Source organism: Dermochelys coriacea, chromosome 2, assembly GCF_009764565.3.
Source record: "Dermochelys coriacea isolate rDerCor1 chromosome 2, rDerCor1.pri.v4, whole genome shotgun sequence".
Lineage (NCBI taxonomy): Eukaryota > Metazoa > Chordata > Testudines > Dermochelyidae > Dermochelys > Dermochelys coriacea.
The window spans coordinates 238,166,770-238,186,131 of record NC_050069.1 but is presented as its reverse complement, the minus strand read 5'-3'; the positions used below and the strand labels follow the sequence as shown (position 1 = coordinate 238,186,131).

The 19,362-nt window shown below is 42.5% G+C and overlaps 1 protein-coding gene across 1 annotated transcript; it reads left to right on the top strand.

Moving 5' to 3' along the window:
* Window positions 1-15,603: 15,603 nt before the first annotated feature.
* PTCHD3 (patched domain containing 3) lies at window positions 15,604-17,969 on the top strand (the record flags this gene model as incomplete). The annotated part of the gene is given in 4 exon segments (XM_038389112.2): window positions 15,604-15,733; window positions 16,372-17,076; window positions 17,079-17,182; window positions 17,184-17,969. Coding segments are annotated over 4 exon segments (1,446 nt in total), but the record flags the coding sequence as incomplete, so codon positions are not given.
* Window positions 17,970-19,362: the final 1,393 nt, after the last annotated feature.

Here is a 19,362-nt window from a genome sequence, read left to right as displayed (position 1 = left end):
TGCTTGTTTCCTGAGCCCAAAAGCAGCGTTCCACTGCAGTGAGCGTGTCCATGAATGCCACAAGCAATCTCGTGTCATATGCGTTATGCTAGTCGACATCATCGTCGGACTCCTCACTGTCAGTTTGTAGCTTAAGGAGTAACTCAACTGCCATTTGTGATGTGCTGGTGAGACCCATCAGCGTATTCCTCAGCACTTCGGGATCCATTCCCACAGACCAAAAGGGAAGACAGAGCGCGCAGTACAAAAAACGTTGAAAGATGGTGCCAAATGCAGACGGAAGCACAGGGATTGCTGGGTTGCGAACCGATACATCACGGGGATTTGGGACAGGACCCAGAATTCTCCGCACCCCCTGGCTCCCTTCTCACAAGCCACAGCATCAGAATGGGAAGAGGTGCTCTGTGGGATAGCTGCCTCTGTGAACACACTGCAGCGCTTTCCCTACTGTGCTCTCCAAGGGCTGGTTTAACTCATAGCACTCTACATCTGCAAGTGTAGCCATGCCCTTTGTCTTGTTATCAGGGCCGTCCTTAGGATTTATGAGACCCTATGCAGTATTATTAAACTGGTGCCCCTAAGCCCAATGGCAGCCTGAGCTCACATGTGTATTGTAGATAAGGGTGGTCTTTTGAAGGATTTATTTAAAAAACTATATGTCTGATGATCCAAACATTTAAGGCTAAAGATGAATACTCAGACTGTGCATCTAAAAATCTATGCAAGGATTTTTTTAGAGATGTGATTTTATCATCTTCAGCAATGCTCTAATGAAATATTTTTAAAGCAAATTTTAAACTAAGGTCCTGTAGACTAACATGTTCTGAGTAAATATTACAGTAATGCACAACTGCTTTTGTCAGTTAATTCAGAAACTGACAGTATATACTTGGGGGGCTGGCAAATGTCTGTTAAATGGCTTCATTACCAGTCGAATGGCTCTTTATCAGTTTCAATGTTGTGCTAATAGGCCTGGCAGGCTGGAAGGCTTTTTCACTTTTAACTACTAGATCCCCTCTGAAGGAAAACTCATCAGGCTGCAGCAACCAGCTGTGGTGGGAGCTTGCAGGAAGTGTCAGAACAGAGATAGGAAGAGGTGGGAGGGTGGACACTAAGACCTATGCTGCGTATGCCTAAGAACGGCCCTGCTTGTTATTGCCACTCTTTATTTTATAATTACTTTTTGAACCATACATTCTTCCCCCACTACATTCTTATAACTCATCCTTCTCAGAGCCTTCTTTTACTTGTTGATTGGGGCCTTTTCCTTACTAGCCTCAAATCATAACCAAATTTAAGATAACTTTAATTCTTTAATCTCATAACTATCCCTAAAACCTTTAAAAACACAAATCAATCTTTTTTTAAGTTAGTTTCTTAAACAGTCAGATTAAATATGACACAGTTAGGACTAATTTGGCCTCTGTCCCCAGTTCAGAACTTCCATTTGTGCTCTACAAACTATCAGGGAATGAATATGTTACCCCTAATTGACTTTTGTTTATTTACATTAGTTAAATACTTAACTTTTACTACAGTGCTATTTTTCTTGTGTTATATCCTGTATTTAATGGCTGATCAGTTTCATTTTTTGTGTGGCCTTTTTGATTTATGAAAGATTTTGGAACAGATACAAATTGCAAAAATTTACCATGTTATCAGTTCTTCTGTGAGCACAAAAGAAAGTCCATGTCCATATTTATATTCCTCAAATACAATCACAGCAAAATGCAGCTCATTTATCAGTATTAATCTTTACTGTTTCAGAGGTTTTACCATTTCTTATTGAATAAAATGTACTCACTGAGTGTATTGTGATCATAATAAAGTCACAGAATCAGTCATTTTCTTAACATTGAAGAAGGAACTTTATTAGAATAAAGAAAACAGTATTATCTCTGCAGCTACACTGCCTCTCTCTCTCTTTCCTTCACTTTAGAGCTTTAGTCCAGGACCTTTTCCTGCCCCATCCTGCTTGGTTTCTTGCTAAAATTTAAAGAAATGTCACACATATCTTCACATGTGAGCCATCAGCACATACTCACTTTTTCTGTATAAATAATCTTTAACAGAAATTAATATCTAATAAGAAATTATAGATCCAGATGAGTCACCAACTTCACTAGTCATCCAGATTTGGTCATCTTCTGGCCTTGAGGAAGGTTTTTCCAGTTGATTTGCTTAAATTATCAAATCCCAGAAGATAGATTCGGACTCAGTAGGATTATAACACTTTCCCCGTAATAAGGCTGTGGTGTGAGTACCCTTATTACAGTCACACAACACTTCATCTGGGTTTGGAACCAGCTAAGGATGCTCATGTTACTTCTGAATGAGTCCCTTGAACAGTCTCACTCATATAGGGTCTCAGTGACAAGAGCTAGTAGTGTTTTTCTGTAAAATGAACATGATTCCACCTTGTGTTTTATGTCCTGCTCTATGCTGGGCCACCATACTGATATTTCCAGCATTTTCTGAGAACCATCTCCACAGATTATCATTTGGTCCACGAGGTTACTTGGGGTAAATCCATGAATGAGAATCAGATCAAACACATGCTCCTTGATCTTGTAGATAGTACAGACTTTGAACTGACCCACCAGCTTATTTTTTGCCCTGGGCTATCGAGCATACTACCTTCTCTGCTGGTCCAACTTCAGACTAGAACTTATCTTGTTAAAAGTCTCTTTACAAATCAAGATTGTTTCTGCTCCTGAATCAATTTTAAATTTAACTATAATATTGAAATCTTGAAATCCAAGCCTGTACATGAATGCTGTCATTGAACAGAGATCCCAGAAAACAGGCATTCATCCTTGCTTGGGATATTTCTTTGACTTCTTTTCTTCCACGGACATGTTTCAATGTCCTTATTTCTTTTTCTACATATGCTTCTACTGTGTGGGCCAGTGGTTCTCAACCTGGGTCCCAGAAGCTGCTTGTGGCCCAATCAGCACAGAGCTGAGGCCCATGTGACATCCTCAAGGCCATACAGGTAGTATTGGATGCGGCCCACATAACACATTGTGGGCCATGTATGCGGTCCATAACGGTAAATAGATTGAAAGCCACTGGGGGCAGACCTCATCTGTCCAGTGGTCTCCTATGAGACATCTGCTACTGTTCAAACCAGAGAACTCAATGCTTTTAAGAGGCATTTTTAAATGGTTCTTCTCTTTTTCCTATAGGAATTATTCCATTGCTAACTTCTTGTACTTCTACCACTCTCTTGTTGAATGATTCGTATTTTTACTAGGTTAAAATTTCATGTCACTTGCAGTATTTGTTCCAGAGATTTCTCAAACATTAACTGTATTTTTCTGAAAGTTTATGGTCTAAAATCCAAACTGCTAGATGATCTCTTATGTGTTCTTCCTTAGTTACACCAAAGTCACGATTCTCTGCTTATTCATATAGGGCCCTCATGAAGGTTTCCATGCTTTCTCCCTGTTAAAAGCATGCCCATTTGTATAAAATCCATTCCTTTTTTGAACTGACTGCTCATCAGTCTTTCTAAGAATTATGTTATAATTTTTCTTATCTCTTTCCTCAGTAAAGCCAAATCATAGATTGGATTACAAGGCCAGAAGGGACCACTGTGATTTTCTAGTCTGATCTTCTACATAAAACAAGCCATAGAATTTCCATGAATTAATTCCTGTTTGAGCAGAGTGTATCTTTTAGAAAACATCCGATCTTGATTTCAAAATTGCCACCGACTGGGAATCCACTACAGCCCTTAGTATGTTGTTCCAATGATTGATTACCCTCACTGTTAAAAATGTGTGCCTTATTTCTAGTGTGAATTTGTCTAGTGTCAACTTCCAGCCATTGGATCTTGTTATACCTTTGTCTGCTAATACAAAGAGCCCATTATCATGTTTTTGTTCCCTGGATTTGTATAGACCAATCAGGCACCCCCTTAACCTTTTCTTTGCAAAGCTAAACAGATTGAGCTCCTTCAGTCTATTCCTATAAAGCATATTTTCCAATCTTTTAATCATTCTTATGGATGTTCTCTGAACTCTTTCCAGTTTATCAACATTCTTCTTGAAATGTGAACACCAGAACTGGACAGAGTATTCTAGCAGCAATCACACCAGTGCCAAACATAGAGGTAATATAACCTCCCTACTTCTACTTGCTATCCCCATTTATATATTGAAGGAGCACACTACCATTATTGGCCAAAGCGTTGCACTGGCAACTCATGTTCAGCTGATTATGCACTATGACCCCCAAGTATTTTTCAGAGTCACTGCTTCCCAGAATAGAGTCTCCCATCCTGGAAGAACGGGCTACAGACTTTGTTCCTAGTCTCAAAAAGAAAAGCAGTACTTGTGGCACCTTAGAAACTAACAAATTTATTAGAGCATAAGCTTTCGTGAGCTATAGCTCACTTCATCGGATGCATTTGGTGGAAAATTCCACCAAATGCATCCGATGAAGTGAGCTGTAGCTCACGAAAGCTTATGCTCTAATAAATTTGTTAGTCTCTAAGGTGCCACAAGTACTGCTTTTCTTTTTGCGAATACAGACTAACACGGCTGCTACTCTGAAACCTGTTCCTAGTCTATAACTTTACTTTTGATTTTAACTTTATAACTTTAACCTTAACTTTTGACCTTATTAAAACACATATTATTAGCTTGCACCCAGCTTACCAAAAGATCCGGAACTCTGTATCAGTAACCTGTTCACTTAATTATTTATCATTCCCCCAATCTTTGTGTCATCTGTGAACTTCATTAGTGATGATTAAGGCTAAGATTATGTCACAGAGGATAGAATCCGTGACTTCCAGAGATCTCTGTAACATTTTCTGTTTCAGACTGAGGGTGGCTGGGCTGGAGCTGTCAGCCAGCAGGGGGAGCTTTCAGCTGTCGAAAGCGGCAAGACCCCCAACAACTACCAGCCATGAACCCCGGAGTTCTGAGTGGCAGCAGGGGGCCCCTGCAGCTCCCAGCCTCCGCAGACAGCAAGCATACCCTGCAGCTCCCAGCCACCACAGGCGGCGGGGTGGACCCCCGGCATCTCCCAGCTACCACAGGTGGTGGGGGGGACCCTTGAACTCCAGCCTTCATGGGCAACTCCCAAACACCACAGAAGACGGGGTGCGGGTGGAACCCAGCAACTCCCAAGCAGCAAGGGCAGCAGGGGAGGCCCTGGTAGTTCACAGGTGGGGTGAGCAATGGTGGAGGACCCAGGATCTTTGAGCCACCATGGGCATGTGAGGAACCCTGGAGCCACAGCAGCAGTGGGTGCTGGACACCCACCCCCATTTTGTCACAGTCATTTTTAGTAAAAATCAGGGACAGGTCTCAGGCTTTCATGAATTTCTGTTTATTGCCCATGACCTGTCTGTGACTTTTACTAAAAATAACTGAGACAAAATCTGAGGCTTACTGATGATTTTATGTTTTCTTCCATGCCATTAATAAATAGCGCAAGGCCAAGAGCTGTTCGCAGTGGGACCCCACTAGACACACACCTGCTTGATGATGAGTCCCCATTTGCAACCTGTCAATCAGCTAGTTTTTAATTCATTTATAAACAGTTACAGTTTCACTCCTAATGAACTTCTCTGGGCACTGCCGTTCCCTGTGGTAAGCCACATTATGGCTCAGAATCTTGTGATGTGCTCCTTCCACTCAGGCCATTCCATGTGCTTACCAAGACTTGTGGAGAGTAGGAACTTTGGCATTTTCTTTTCCTCTTATTTATGTCCAGAATTAGTCAACTTCTGATACCACGTCATAAGGCCTATGTAAAGAATCACAGAGAGAAATAATGTATCCTAAGAGCAGAAAAGCTTTATAAAATAAGTGAAACAGTATTCACAAAAAGAAAAGGAGTACTGTGGCACCTTAGAGACTAAAGTGAGCTGTAGCTCATGAAAGCTTATTCTCAAATAAATGTGTTAGTCTCTAAGGTGCCACAAGTACTCCTTTTCTTTTTGCGGATACAGACTAACACGGCTGCTACTCTAAAACAATATTATCACTAAAGCCATTCTGTTCCTCTCTGCTTCACTGAAAAGTTTTAATCTACAACTTTCCCCAGCCCTTTCATGACTGGTTTTCTGTGACAAATTTAAAGAAACAGTTCCTACAGCCATGCACTAGTCATGTGTGAATGATCAGCAGGACAGTCTCATAGCATCTGCTAACGAGGTTGATTCTGTGAGGCACTGAGCATCTCTTGCAAGATTCTTAGATACTGCCTTGGTAGGCATTCTATAGACAGAAATGGAGTCCTCTTTACTCCTGTTAACTTCAGTGGGGATTGATAGTCCTCAGATTCTTGCCAGATCAAGCCCTGTGTGTTCATTTATGAAGGAATAAGATGCACTAAAACCATTTATTTCACACCAAACTAAGATATACATTCCCAACATAACCTGCATACTTTCCTTTTCCAAGCAATGTATTAAATAATGTGGCCAAAAGAAAAAGTATTGGCTCCTGATAATGTTCATCAGATTTGGACTCATCAGCACTAGGACCAGCTGGGAGACCGCTGGACTCTGTGAAGGATAGAGAAGCTATTACACAGCTGTGTAAACTGTAAAATAGGGCTGCAGCCTGAGGCAGGGTGCTAATATTGGTCTGGCAGAGAGGCAGCATGCTACGGCCCACATACTCTCATCGGGGAGCCAACTTGTTGTATAAGACAGCCAAAGACTAGACATCCTGGAAACTACCTCAGAAGTGGGAGACAATGTCCAATTGAATGGCTGCCCTAGTTGAGCCTTTCCCTTCCTGCAAAAGGCAGAAGCTTAGTGGCAGAGCTCAGACCCTCTGCCTTTTACTCTTTCCCTCCAGACTAAAACAGAGCCCTCAGGTTTCTTGCCTCTCTCCATTTTCTTTCCTTTTTCTTATCTTCTCTTTTTTCCTTATTATCTCTGCAAGATAGTGAGAGAGAAAGAGAGCAGAAGAAAGGACTCCTCACTTCTGAGGCAAGGAGGCAAAGCCCTGGTCTACACTAGGGGTTGAGGTCGAATTTAACAGTGTTAAATCGATTTAACCTTGCAGCCGTCCACACAACAAAGCCCTATTTTCAACTTAAAGGGCTCTTAAAATCGATTTCCTTACTCCACTCCCAACAAGGGGATTAGCACTGAAATCGGCCTTGCTGGGTCTAATCTGAGGTACTGTGGATGCAATTCATAGATTCATAGATACTAAGGTCAGAAGGGACCATTCTGATCATCTCGTCCGACCTCCTGCACAGCGCAGGCCACAGAATCTCACCCACCCACTCCTATGAAAAACCTCACCCATGTCTGAGCTATTGAAGTCCTTAAATCATGGTTTAAAGACTTCATGGAGCAGAGAAGCCTCCCTCAAGTCACCCATGCCCCATGCTACAGAGGAAGGCAAAAAACCTCCAGGGCCTCTCCAATCTGCCCTGGAGAAAAATTCCTTCCCAACCCCAAATATGGCAATCAGCTAAACCCTGAGCATATGGGCAAGATTCACCAGCCAGATACCCAGGAAAGAATTTTCTATAGTAACTCAGATCCCATCCATCTAATATCCCATCTCAGGGGATTTGGCCTATTTAACCTGAATATTTAGAGATCAATTACTTACCAAAATCCCATTATCCCATCATAACATCTCCTCCATAAACTTATCGAGTAGAATCTTAAAACCAGATAGATCTTTTGCCCCCACTGCTTCCCTTGGAAGGCTATTCCAAAACTTCACTCCTCTGATGGTTAAAAACCTTCTTCTGATTTCAAGTCTAAACTTCCTGGTGGCCAGTTGATACCCATTTGTTCTTGTGTCCACATTGGTGCTGAGCTTAAATAATTCCTCTCCCTCTCCTATATTTATCCCTCTGATATATTTATAGAGAGCAATCATATCTCCCCTCAACCTTCTTTTAGTTAGGCTAAACAAGCCAAGCTCCTTAAGCCTCCTTTCATAAGACAAGTTTTCCATTCCTCGGATCATCCTAGTAGCCCTTCTCTGTACCTGCTCCAGTTTGAATTCATCCTTTTTAAACATGGGAGACCAGAACTGCACACAGTATTCCAGGTGAGGTCTCACCAGTGCCTTGTATAACGGTACTAAAACCTCCTTATCCCTACTGGAAATGCCTCTCCTGATGCATCCAAAAACCGCATTAGCTTTTTTCACAGCCATATCACATTGGCAGCTCATAGTCATCCTATGAACAACCAATACTCCAAGGTCCTTCTCCTCTTCCGTTACTTCTAATTGATGCGTCCCCAACTTATAGCTAAAATTCTTGTTATTAATCCCTAAATGCATAACCTTACACTTCTCACTATTAAATTTCATCCTATTACTATTACTCCAGTTTACAAGGTAATCCAGATCCTCCTGTATAATATCCCGATCCTTCTCCGAATTGGCAATACCTCCCAGCTTTGTATCATCTGCAAACTTTATTAGCACACTCCCACTTTTTGTGCCAAGGTCAGTAACAAAAAGATTAAATAAGATTGGTCCCAAAACCGATCCCTGAGGAACTCCACTGGTAACCTCCCTCCAACCTGACAGTTCGCCTTTCAGTAGGACCCGTTGCAGTCTCCCCTTTAACCAATTCCTTATCCACCTTTCGATGTTCATATTGATCCCCATCTTCTCCAATTTAACTAATAATTCCCCATGTGGCACGGTATCAGATGCCTTACTGAAATCTAGGTAAATTAGATCCACTGCATTTCCTTTATCTAAAAGGTCTGTTACTTTTTCAAAAAAGGAGATTAGGTTGGTTTGGCACGATCTACCTTTTGTAAAACCATGTTGTATTTTGTCCCATTTACCATTGACTTCAATGTCCTTAACTAATTTCTCCTTCAAAATTTTTTCCAGGACCTTGCATACTACAGATGTCAAACTAACTGGCCTGTAGTTACCCGGATCACTTTTTTTTCCTTTCTTAAAAATAGGAACTATATTAGCAATTCTCCAATCATTCGGTACAACTCCTGAGTTTACAGATTCATTAAAAATTCTTGCTAATGGGCTTGCAATTTCAGGTGCCAATTCCTTTAATATTCTTGGATGAAGATTATCTGGGCCCCCCGATTTAGTCCCATTAAGCTGTTTTAGTTTCGCTTCTACCTCTGATACGGTAATATCTACCTCTATATCCTCCTTCCCATTTGTCATGCTACCATTATCCCCAAGATCCTCTTTAGCCTTATTGAAGACTGAGGCAAAGTATTTGTTTAGATATTGGGCCATGCCTAGATTATCTTTAACCTCCACTCCATCATCAGTGTTAAGCGGCCCCACTTCTTCCTTCTTAGTTTTCTTCTTATTTATATGGCTATAGAACCTTTTACTATTGGTTTTAATTCCCTTTGCAAGGTCCAACTCTACTCGACTTTTAGCCTGTCTCACTTGATCCCTACATGTTCTGACCTCAATTAGGTAGCTTTCCTTGCTGATCCCTCCCATCTTCCACTCCCTGTATGCTTTCTGCTTCTTCTTAATCACCTCTCTAAGATGCTTGCTCATCCAGCTTGGCCTACAACTCCTTCCTATGAATTTTTTCCCCTTTCTTGGGATACAGGCTTCCGATAGCTTCTGCAGCTTTGATTTAAAGTAATCCCAGGCCTCCTCTACCTTTAGATCCATAAGTTCTTCAGTCCAATCCACTTCCCTAACTAATTTCCTTAATTTTTGAAAGTCAGCCCTTTTGAAATCAAAAACCCTAGTTGCAGATTTATTTTTGTTAATCCTTCCATTTAGTTTGAACTGAATTAGCTCATGATCACTTGAGCCAAAATTGTCCCCTACAACCATTTCTTCTATGAGGTCCTCGCTACTCACCAAAATTAAATCTAAAATGGCATCCCCTGTAGTTGGTTCTGCAACTACTTGATGAAGGAATCCATCAGCTATCGCATCTAGGAAAATCTGAGCCCTATTATTATTACTAGCACTGGTCCTCCAGTCTATATCTGGGAAGTTAAAGTCTCCCATGATCATGCAGTTTCCATTAGTATTTACTTTATTAAAGACATTAAAAAGGGCTCTATCCATAGCCAAATTAGATCCCGGAGGTCTATAGCACACCCCAATCACTATCGTAGGAGAGGCTTTACTAGTTTTCTTCCCCAATGTAATTTTTGCCCAGACGGACTCTGTCTTATCCATTGCATCGCTTCTTATTTCTTTACATTCTACCTCATCATTGATATACAATGCTACTCCACCCCCCTTACCTTTGTTTCTGTCTTTCCTAAAGAGCACATACCCTTCAATACCTGTAGTCCAGTCATGACTACTATTCCACCATGTTTCTGTTATCCCTATAATATCTGGTTTCACTTCCTGCACCAGTAGCTCTAGTTCCTCCATTTTGTTACCTAGACTCCTCGCATTGGTGTACAAACATCTTAATTTTTGCTGTTTGGACTCACTCACCTTTTGTACCCTATTAGGCACAGTCATTATACAGCCAGTATAACCTATTAGACTAGTATCCACACCGCCCTCGCTCCTTATATACATTCTCCTACCCACGGCTGGAGATGGTATTGGCCTCCGGGAACTATCCCAGAGTGCTCCATTTTGACCGCTCTGGACAGCACTCTCAACTCAGATGCACGGGCCAGGTAGACAGGAAAAGGCCTGCGAACTTTTGAATTTCATTTCCTGTTTGGCCAGCGTGGCAAGCTGCAGGTGAGTGCAGAGCTCATCAGCAGAGGTGACCATGCAGAGCTCATCAGCAGAGGTGACCATGATGGAGTCCCAGAATCACAAAAGAGCTCCAGCATGGACCGAACGGGAGGTACAGGATCTGATCGTTATATAGGGAGAGGAATCTGTGCTATCAGAACTCCATTCCAGTTTTCGAAATGCCAAAACATTTGTGAAAATCTCCCAGGGCATGAAGGACAGAGGCCATAACAGGGACCCAAAGCAGTGCCATGTGAAATTTAAGGAGCTGAGGCAAGCCTACCAGAAAACCAGAGAGGTAAACGGCCGCTCCGGGTCAGAGCCCAAAACATGCCACTTCTATGATGAGCTGCATGCCATTTTAGGGGATTCAACCACAACTACCCCAGCCGTGTTGTTTGACTCCTTCAATGGAGATGGAGGCAACACAGCAGCAGGTTTTGGGGATGAGGAAGATGATCATGATGAGGTTGTAGATAGCTCACAGCAAGCAAGCAGAGAAACCAGTTTTCCCAACAGCCAAGAACTGTTTCTCACCCTGGACCTGGAACCAGTACCCCCCGAACCCACCCAAGGCTGCCTCCCAGACCCACCAGGCGGAGAAGGGACCTCTGGTGAGTGTACCTTTTTAAATAGTATACATGCTTTAAAAGAAAGTGTGTTTAATGATTAATTTGCCCTGGCATTCACGGCCAGTACAGCTACTGGAAAAGTCAGTTAACATGTCCGGGGATGGAGCGGAAATCCTCCAGGGACATCTTCATAAAACTCTCCTGAATGTACTACCAAAGCCTTTGCAAAAGGCTTCTGGGGAGGGCAGCCTTATTCCGTCCACCATGGCAGGACACTTTACCACACCAGGCCAGTAGCACATAGCCGGGAATCACTGCAGAACAAAGCATTGCAGTGTATGTTTGCTGGCATTCAAACAACATCCGTTCTTTATCTCTCTGTGTTATCCTCAGGAGAGTGGTATCATTCATGGTCACCTGATTGAAATAGGGTGCTTTTCTCAAGGGGACATTCAGAGGTGGCCATTCCTGCTGTTTGCCTGTGGCTGAACAGAAATGTTCCCTGCTGTTAGCCACGGGGCAGGGTTAGCCACGTGGTGGGGGGAGGTAAAATGCGACCTTGTAACAAAAGCACATGTGCTATGAATATAATGTTAACAGCAAGGTTTACCGTGAAAGTGTGTACCCATTGTTCTATAAAATGTGTCTTTTTAAATACCACTGTCCCATTTTTTTCTCCACCAGCAGCATGTGTTTCAAGGATCACAGGATCTTCTCCTTCCCAGAGGCTAGCGAAGATTAGAAGGTGAAAAAAACACATTTGCGATTAAATGTTCTCTGAGCTCATGCTGTCCTCCTACACTGACAGAGCACAGACTAATGTGTGGAGGAAGACAATGTCAGAGTGCAAGAAAGCACAAAATGACCGGGAGGAGAGGTGGCAGGCTGAAGAGAGGGCTGAAGCTGTAAGGTGGTGGCAGCGTGATGAGAGGAGGCAAGATTCAATGCTGAGGCCGCTGGAGGATCAAACTAATATGCTCCAGCGTATGGTTGAGCTGCATGAAAGGCAGCAGGAGCACAGACTGCCGCTACAGCCCATGTGTAACCAACTGCCCTCCTCTCCAAGTTCCATAGCCTCCTCACCCAGATGCCCAAGAAGGCGGTGTGGGGGGCCTCCAGCTACCCAGCCACTCCACCCCAAAGGATTGCCCAAGCAACAAAAGGCTGGCATTCAATAAGTTTTAAACTTTTAAAGTGCTGTGTGGCCTTCTCCTTCCCTCCTCCACCACCCATCCTGGGCTACCTTGACAGTTATCCCCTTATTTGTGTGATGAAATAATAAAGAATGCATGAATGTGAAGCAACAATGACTTTATTGCCTCTGCAAGTGGTGATCAAAGGGAGAAGGGGAGGGTGGTTAGCTTACAGGGAAGTAGAGTGAACCAAGGGTGGGGGGGTTTCATCAGAAACAAACAGAACTTTCAGATGATAGCCTGGCCAGTCATGAAACTGGTTTTCAAAGCTTCTCTGATGTGCACCGCGCCCTCCTGTGCTCTTCTAACCGCCCTGGTGTCTGGCTGCGCATAACCAGCAGCCAGGCGATTTGCCTCAACCTCCCATCCCACAATAAACGTCTCCCCCTTACTCTCACAGATATTGTGGAGTGCACAGCAAGAAGTAATAACAGTGGGAATATCAGTTTCACTGAGGTCTAACCAAGTCAGTAAACTGCACCAGCGTGCTTTTAAACATCCAAATGCACATTCTACCACCATTCTGCACTTGCTCAGCCTGTAGTTGAACAGCTCCTGACTACTGTCCAGGCTACCTGTGTATGGCTTCATAAGTCATGGCATTAAGGGGTAGGCTGGGTTCCCAAGGATAACTATAGGCATTTCAACATCCCCAGGTTATTTTTTGGTCTGGGAATAAAGGGAATAAAGTCCCTTCCTGCAGCTTTTGAAACAGACCAGAGTTCCTGAAGATGCGAGCGTCATGTACCTTTCCCGGCCATCCCACATTGATGTTGGTGAAACGTCCCTTGTGATCCACCAGTGCTTGCAGCATTATTGAAAAGTACCCCTTGCTGTTTATGTACTCACTGGCTTGGTGCTCTGGTGCCAAGATAGGGATATGGATTCTGTCTAGGCCCCACCACAGTTAGGGAATCCCATTGCAGCAAAGCCATCCACTATGACCTACACATTTCCCAGGGTCACTACCCTTGATATCAGCAGATCTTTGATTGTGTTGGCTCCTTGCATCACAGCAGCCCCCACAGTAGATTTGCCCACTCCAAATTGATTCCCGACTGACCAGTACCTGTCTCGCATTGCAAGCTTCCACAGGGCTATTGCCACTCGATTATCAACTGTGAGGGCTGCTCTCATCTTGGTATTCTTGCACCTCGGGGCAAGGGAAAGTAAGTCACAAAGTTCCATGAAAGTGCTCTTACGCATGTGAAAGTTTCGCAGCCACTGGGAATCGTCCCAGACCTGCAACGCTATGCGGTCCCACCAATCTGTGCTTGTTTCCCAAGCCCAGAATCGGTATTCCACTGCATGAACCTACCCCATTAGCACCATGATACCCACATTGCCAGGGCCCGTGCTTTGAGAGAAGTCTGTGTCCATGTCCTCATCACTCTTGGAACCGTGCTGACATTGCCTACTCGCCCGGTTTTGCTTTGCCAGTTCTGGTGCCGCATAAACTGCTAGATAATGCGTAAGGTGTTTAATATGCTCCTAATTGCCAAAGTGATCTGAGCAGGTTCCATGCTTGCCATGGTATGGCGCCTGCACAGAAAAAAGGCTGGAACGATTGTCTGCCATTGTTCTGACGGAGGGAGCGGCGACTGACGACATGGCTTACAGGATTGGCTTACAGGGAATTAAAATCAACAAAGGGGGTGGCTTTACAGCAAGAAGAAACAAAAACAACTGTCACACAGAATGGCCCCCTCAAGAATTGAACTCAAAACCCTTGGCTTAGTAGGCCAATGCTCAACCCAGTGCTCAACCCACCGATCTATTCCTTCCCCCAGTATTTCAGGCAGGACTGAATCTCCATTAAACTTTTCAAGGTGCCCCTGACAGATCTCACCAAAGCAATTGTCAGCCATTGATTTCAAAGAGGGAGGGAGGGGGAGCAAATGAATACAAAACAAATCTGGTGTATTTCTTGTTTTGATCCACTCCATCTATCTTTTACATCTTTGGCTGGCAGCAGACGGTGCAGTAGGACTGTTAGCCATCCTCAACTCCTGCCTGCTTGGCAGAAGATGGTGCAATAGGACTACTAGCCATCCTCATCTCCTGCCTCCTCGCCATAAGACAGTACAATAGGACTGCTCGCAGGAGTAAAGAGAATGACTTCCTTGAGTCACTCCTAATTTAGTCCCTGCACCCATGTCTGCCCAGGCACTCCTGATCGACCTTACCGAGGCAGCCAGGAGCACCTTGGACATGACAACGATGGCTATCAGCCCTATTACACCATCTGCTGCCACAAGGCAATGGGTTGCTGCTGTGTAGCATTGCAGTACCACATCTGCCAGCACCCAGGAGACGTACGGTGACAGTGAGCTGAGTGGGCTTCATGCTTGCCATGGTATGGCGTCTGCACAGGTAACTCAGGAAAAAGGTGCAAAACGATTGTCTGCCATTGCTTTCATGGAGGGAGGGAGGGCCTGATGACATGTACTCAGAACAACCCGCGACAATGTTTTTGCCCCATTAGGCATTGGGATCTCAATCCCGAATTCCAATGGGCGGCAGAGGCTGCGGATACTGTGGGATAGCTACCCACAGTGCAACACTCCGGAAGTCGATGCTAGCCTCGGTACTATGGAAGCACTCTGCCTAGTTAATGCACTTAATGCACTTAGAGCATTTTGTGTGGGGACACACACAATCGACTATATAAAAACGATTTCTAAAAAACGACATCTATAAATTCAACCTAATTTCGTAGTGTAGACATACCCAAAGAAAACTCAAAGAACAGGATCTGGTTGAGGTTTACATAAGCAGGGCAGAGTTCACAACTCGTTGTTTCCCAGTAGGTGGCAACATAATACTTTGACTTTTACCCATGCTTGTATGATGGGGGAAGAGAGAGGTACAACTATTCTGCTGTCAGTTAAACTCATGCAACTACACTATGGTTGCGCTGGTTAAACTGAGGACTGATTTGGCCCATGGTGTGATTTTAAAATGTTTGTTCGTGATGCTCTCAGTAAAGTATTAATGAGAATCATGCTTTCAAAGTTGCTTTGATAAAACATAATTATAATTGATATATTAGAAGGATTTTGAATGCTATTGCACACACACACACATATATATATATATATATATATATAAGCATGCAAAAATCTAAACAAGATGCTTTTTACACAATTTTCCAGGATTGATTGAGTATGAAATAAAGTGTGGGTTGCAGCATTTGGAGTGCTGTCTTCTGGGTTAGCTGTGCTAAGCAGCTTTGGACTGTTACTGTTCTGTGGGGTACCATTTGTTGTGACTGTGGCAAATGCACCATTTCTTATACTGGGTAAGTGGGAAAAAATGGGTTTGATGAAAAAGTGGAAATGCAGAATATGCCTGGCAGGAGACCATTTTAACATAGCATGAAACAGGAATCAGCACAATTAAAAGTTAAGATCACTGAGTAAGTTCCTCATTTTCAAGGTGTTTGCCCATCCTGGTATTCAGCAGTGCAGAATGTTAAAAAAAAAAGGGGGGGGGGCTCAGTTTTCTATGGTCATAGAGGAAGGTACAATATCAGAGGGCCATTCAGCTCAGTGTGAGATTGGAGGTGGATCCATGCTCCTGAAAGCTGTTCTATATTTTCCATATCATGAATGAGGGATATACCTTATTGCCCCAGCCATGCTCCTCTTTCAGCGAAATGTTGTGAGAGAGAGACAGAGAGCGAATGAGAGAGAGAAATCTCACCTAAAGCCAAAGTGAATGGGGAAATCTAATACATTAGGTCATATATGAGTGGCGGGGGGGGGCATTTATTTTCTTTGGGTCCAAAACTTCACTTTGTGTCAACACAATGTTTATTGCTCAGCTTTCTTCATTACATTTACTGGCTTAACTTACTTGTTTTGCAGGTGGTATTAGTTTGCAGAAACTGATGTTGATGGTATGTACAATAAGCTATTAACCTTTTCCCTTTTGTAGGGGTTGGTGTTGATGACATGTTCATTATGATCTCCTGCTGGCAACAGACTAATCCTAAAAATAAAGTTGAAAAGCGGATGGCTGGAACTTATGCAGAGGCAGCAATGTCTATCACAATCACCACTCTCACTGATGTTTTAGCCTTCTACATAGGGATCATGACTTCCTTTCAGCCTGTGAAGTCCTTTTGTCTCTACACAGAAACTGCTTTCATCTTCTGCTATTTAAACAACATCACATTCTTTGGAGCTGCTCTTGCTTTAAATGGTAAAAGGGAAGAAGGCAACAGACACTGGTTAATTTTCACAGAAGTGAAGGACACTGTTCAGCCTCATCGCTCCTGCTTGTACAACACGTGCTATGTAGGAGGCTTTTCTGATCAATCTTCTGGGGGAGAAGGTGAACATCCAATGAACAAATTCTTTAGTAAATATTATGGTCCTTTCCTTACAAAGATCTGGACCCAAGTGTTTGTGGTGTTGCTGTATGGAGGGTTCCTGGCTAGTTGTATTTATGGGTGTACTCAGATGAAGGAAGGTATAGACCTGCGAAATCTGGCTACTGACGATTCTTATGTCATTCGGTACTATGACTGGGAAGATGAATATTTCTCAGAGTACGGTCCTAGTATTATGGTCACTATAACAGAAAATGTACCTTATTGGAATCCATCCATTCGTAATGACATTGAGAACTGTATGAGTGTTTAGCAAATAACTCCTATGTGGACAAGAGTCTCTCAGAGTCATGGCTATGAATGTATGAGAATGTTGCTAGAATTGGTTCACTGAATATAGATACTAAAGGTGTTTTTCATGGGTAACCTATCTGAACTATATAAATTATTTTCAGAGTTTGAATGGGATATTGATATTCGCTATAAGGAAATAGCAACTTCATGTTTTTTCATTCAAACAGTGAATGTTACTACTGCAGTTGATGAGAAAAACCTTTTACACCAATTAAGAGACCTAGCCAAGGAATGTAAGATCCCATTAATGGTATATCACCCAGCATTTATATACTATGATCAGTTTATTGTAATAGTGCCAAACACCATTCAGAATGCTGGAATTGCTTCTGGAGTCATGTTGTGTGTTTCCTTGCTGCTTATTCTCAATCTGCTCTGCTCCTTGTGGGTAACTTTTGCTATTGCTTCTGTTATTGTTGGCGTTACTGGTTTCATGACATACTGGGATGTTAATCTTGATTCCATATCTATGATTAACCTTGTCATTTCCATTGGGTTTTCAGTAGATTTTTCTGCTCATATATCCTATGCATTTGTTTCAAGTGAAAAGTCAACTCTGAATGAGTAGGCAGTTGATGCCCTGTATCTTCTTGGTTACCCGGTGATACAAGGTGCTATCTCCACTATATTAGGAGTAATTGTGCTGTCTGCAGCACAAGCTTACATCTTCAGAACATTTTTTAAGATTATGTTTCTCGTTATCTTGTTTGGAGCGGTTCATGGTCTTGTTTTTATTCCAGTATTTTAAACATTTTTTGGAATTTGTGGCAGATTAGCAAACAAAAGAGTAAATATAAGAAACAATAGGAGAAAACAGCAACTCTTTTAGTAACACACAAAATCCAAATCATGTTGGGTGTTCTGAAAACCAGACTGATAGTAAAGGAGCCAATTTTCTACCAGATAATGTTATTAGACTACCTAATGATATAGGAATGAAAAAGCCAAACAATGGCTACTGCCGCTCCTATTTCTTTCCAATTTCACAAAATCACAACAGAAGTTCCTACCTCTATCAGAATAATGAAGAAGTGGTTTACAAAAATCAACTCGAACAGCTTCATGCTGAAGGTAAAATAAATCCAGATTGCCCATAAATTTACATACAATGTAAAATACAGCATATCAGCCAAAAAGAACATGTTGAAGGTTTCAAAATATTAATCTGCAGACTTAAATTAGCATTGTATGAAAATAACAGTTTTGTACTGTTCAGGATTAACAATTAATGTGAGTAGCTCGAAGCCCACTATGGAACTTTTATCCACATGGATAGTTACTGCACAGCACGCATGTGTGCTGTAGATTAATATCACAGTTTGCCATGCACAAATTGTTTATCCAGATAAGCCCTTTGATCATAACAAAGTATGTGGATCAAGTAAAATATTACAATATTAAAAGATTACCAAACAAAAAAAACTTTGTAAAAATACAGTTAAAGTTAAAAGAATGCTTGAATAGAGACCAGCTAAAACCCCTCACAAATGACACTTCCTTGTACCAAAATGCTACAGAAAATAGTCTGGAGATCAATAATTAAGAGCTGTAACTAGTTCCATACTGTTGTGTAATCTTTTGTCACGCATTATACCCCCACTTGACATAATCCAGTGACCAGTCTTACATTTGCAGTTCTCTTGTAATCTATCCAGGATATATGTTGTTGGGTGTATTCTGTTGATTTGATCTACTCTTTGTTAAATGACTAGTGAAGATTTCAAAAGAAATATCATCCAGGGCATGTTAAATTATGCCAGCATTATTTGGGCTTTCTCATAGTGTTCTCTCTCATGAAATTTAAATGTAGGGCGCCCTATATTACCATGGAAGCAGAGAAATTGTTAAAGTGGTTGATTGAAAACCAGGCCTAGGAACAGCAGCAGCACTTAAGTACTACAGTAACTGGCAGTGCACAACAGCAGGTTATTGCATAACAGCAGAAGCACCCCGGGACCTATTGCAGCAGATGGCAACTGGGTTGTCACCTTTGACCCATCTGGCCTCACCAGCAGCCACCCTGTTTAATAGCCACTTTCTGATCCAAATGTAACCAAATGATTTGGTGACATTTGAAAGGGTTGCCAGAGTTTCCCTGTGAGAAATCTGCCTGCCCCAGCCCATATGTAGTAAAGAACAGGCCACTTTCAAGGTGTTGGAGTTTTCAGGAGCAATAGGCTACAATCAGCCAGACTGGATGGACATACAGATGCTGGTTACAGAGCGAGTTATCTTCTCCT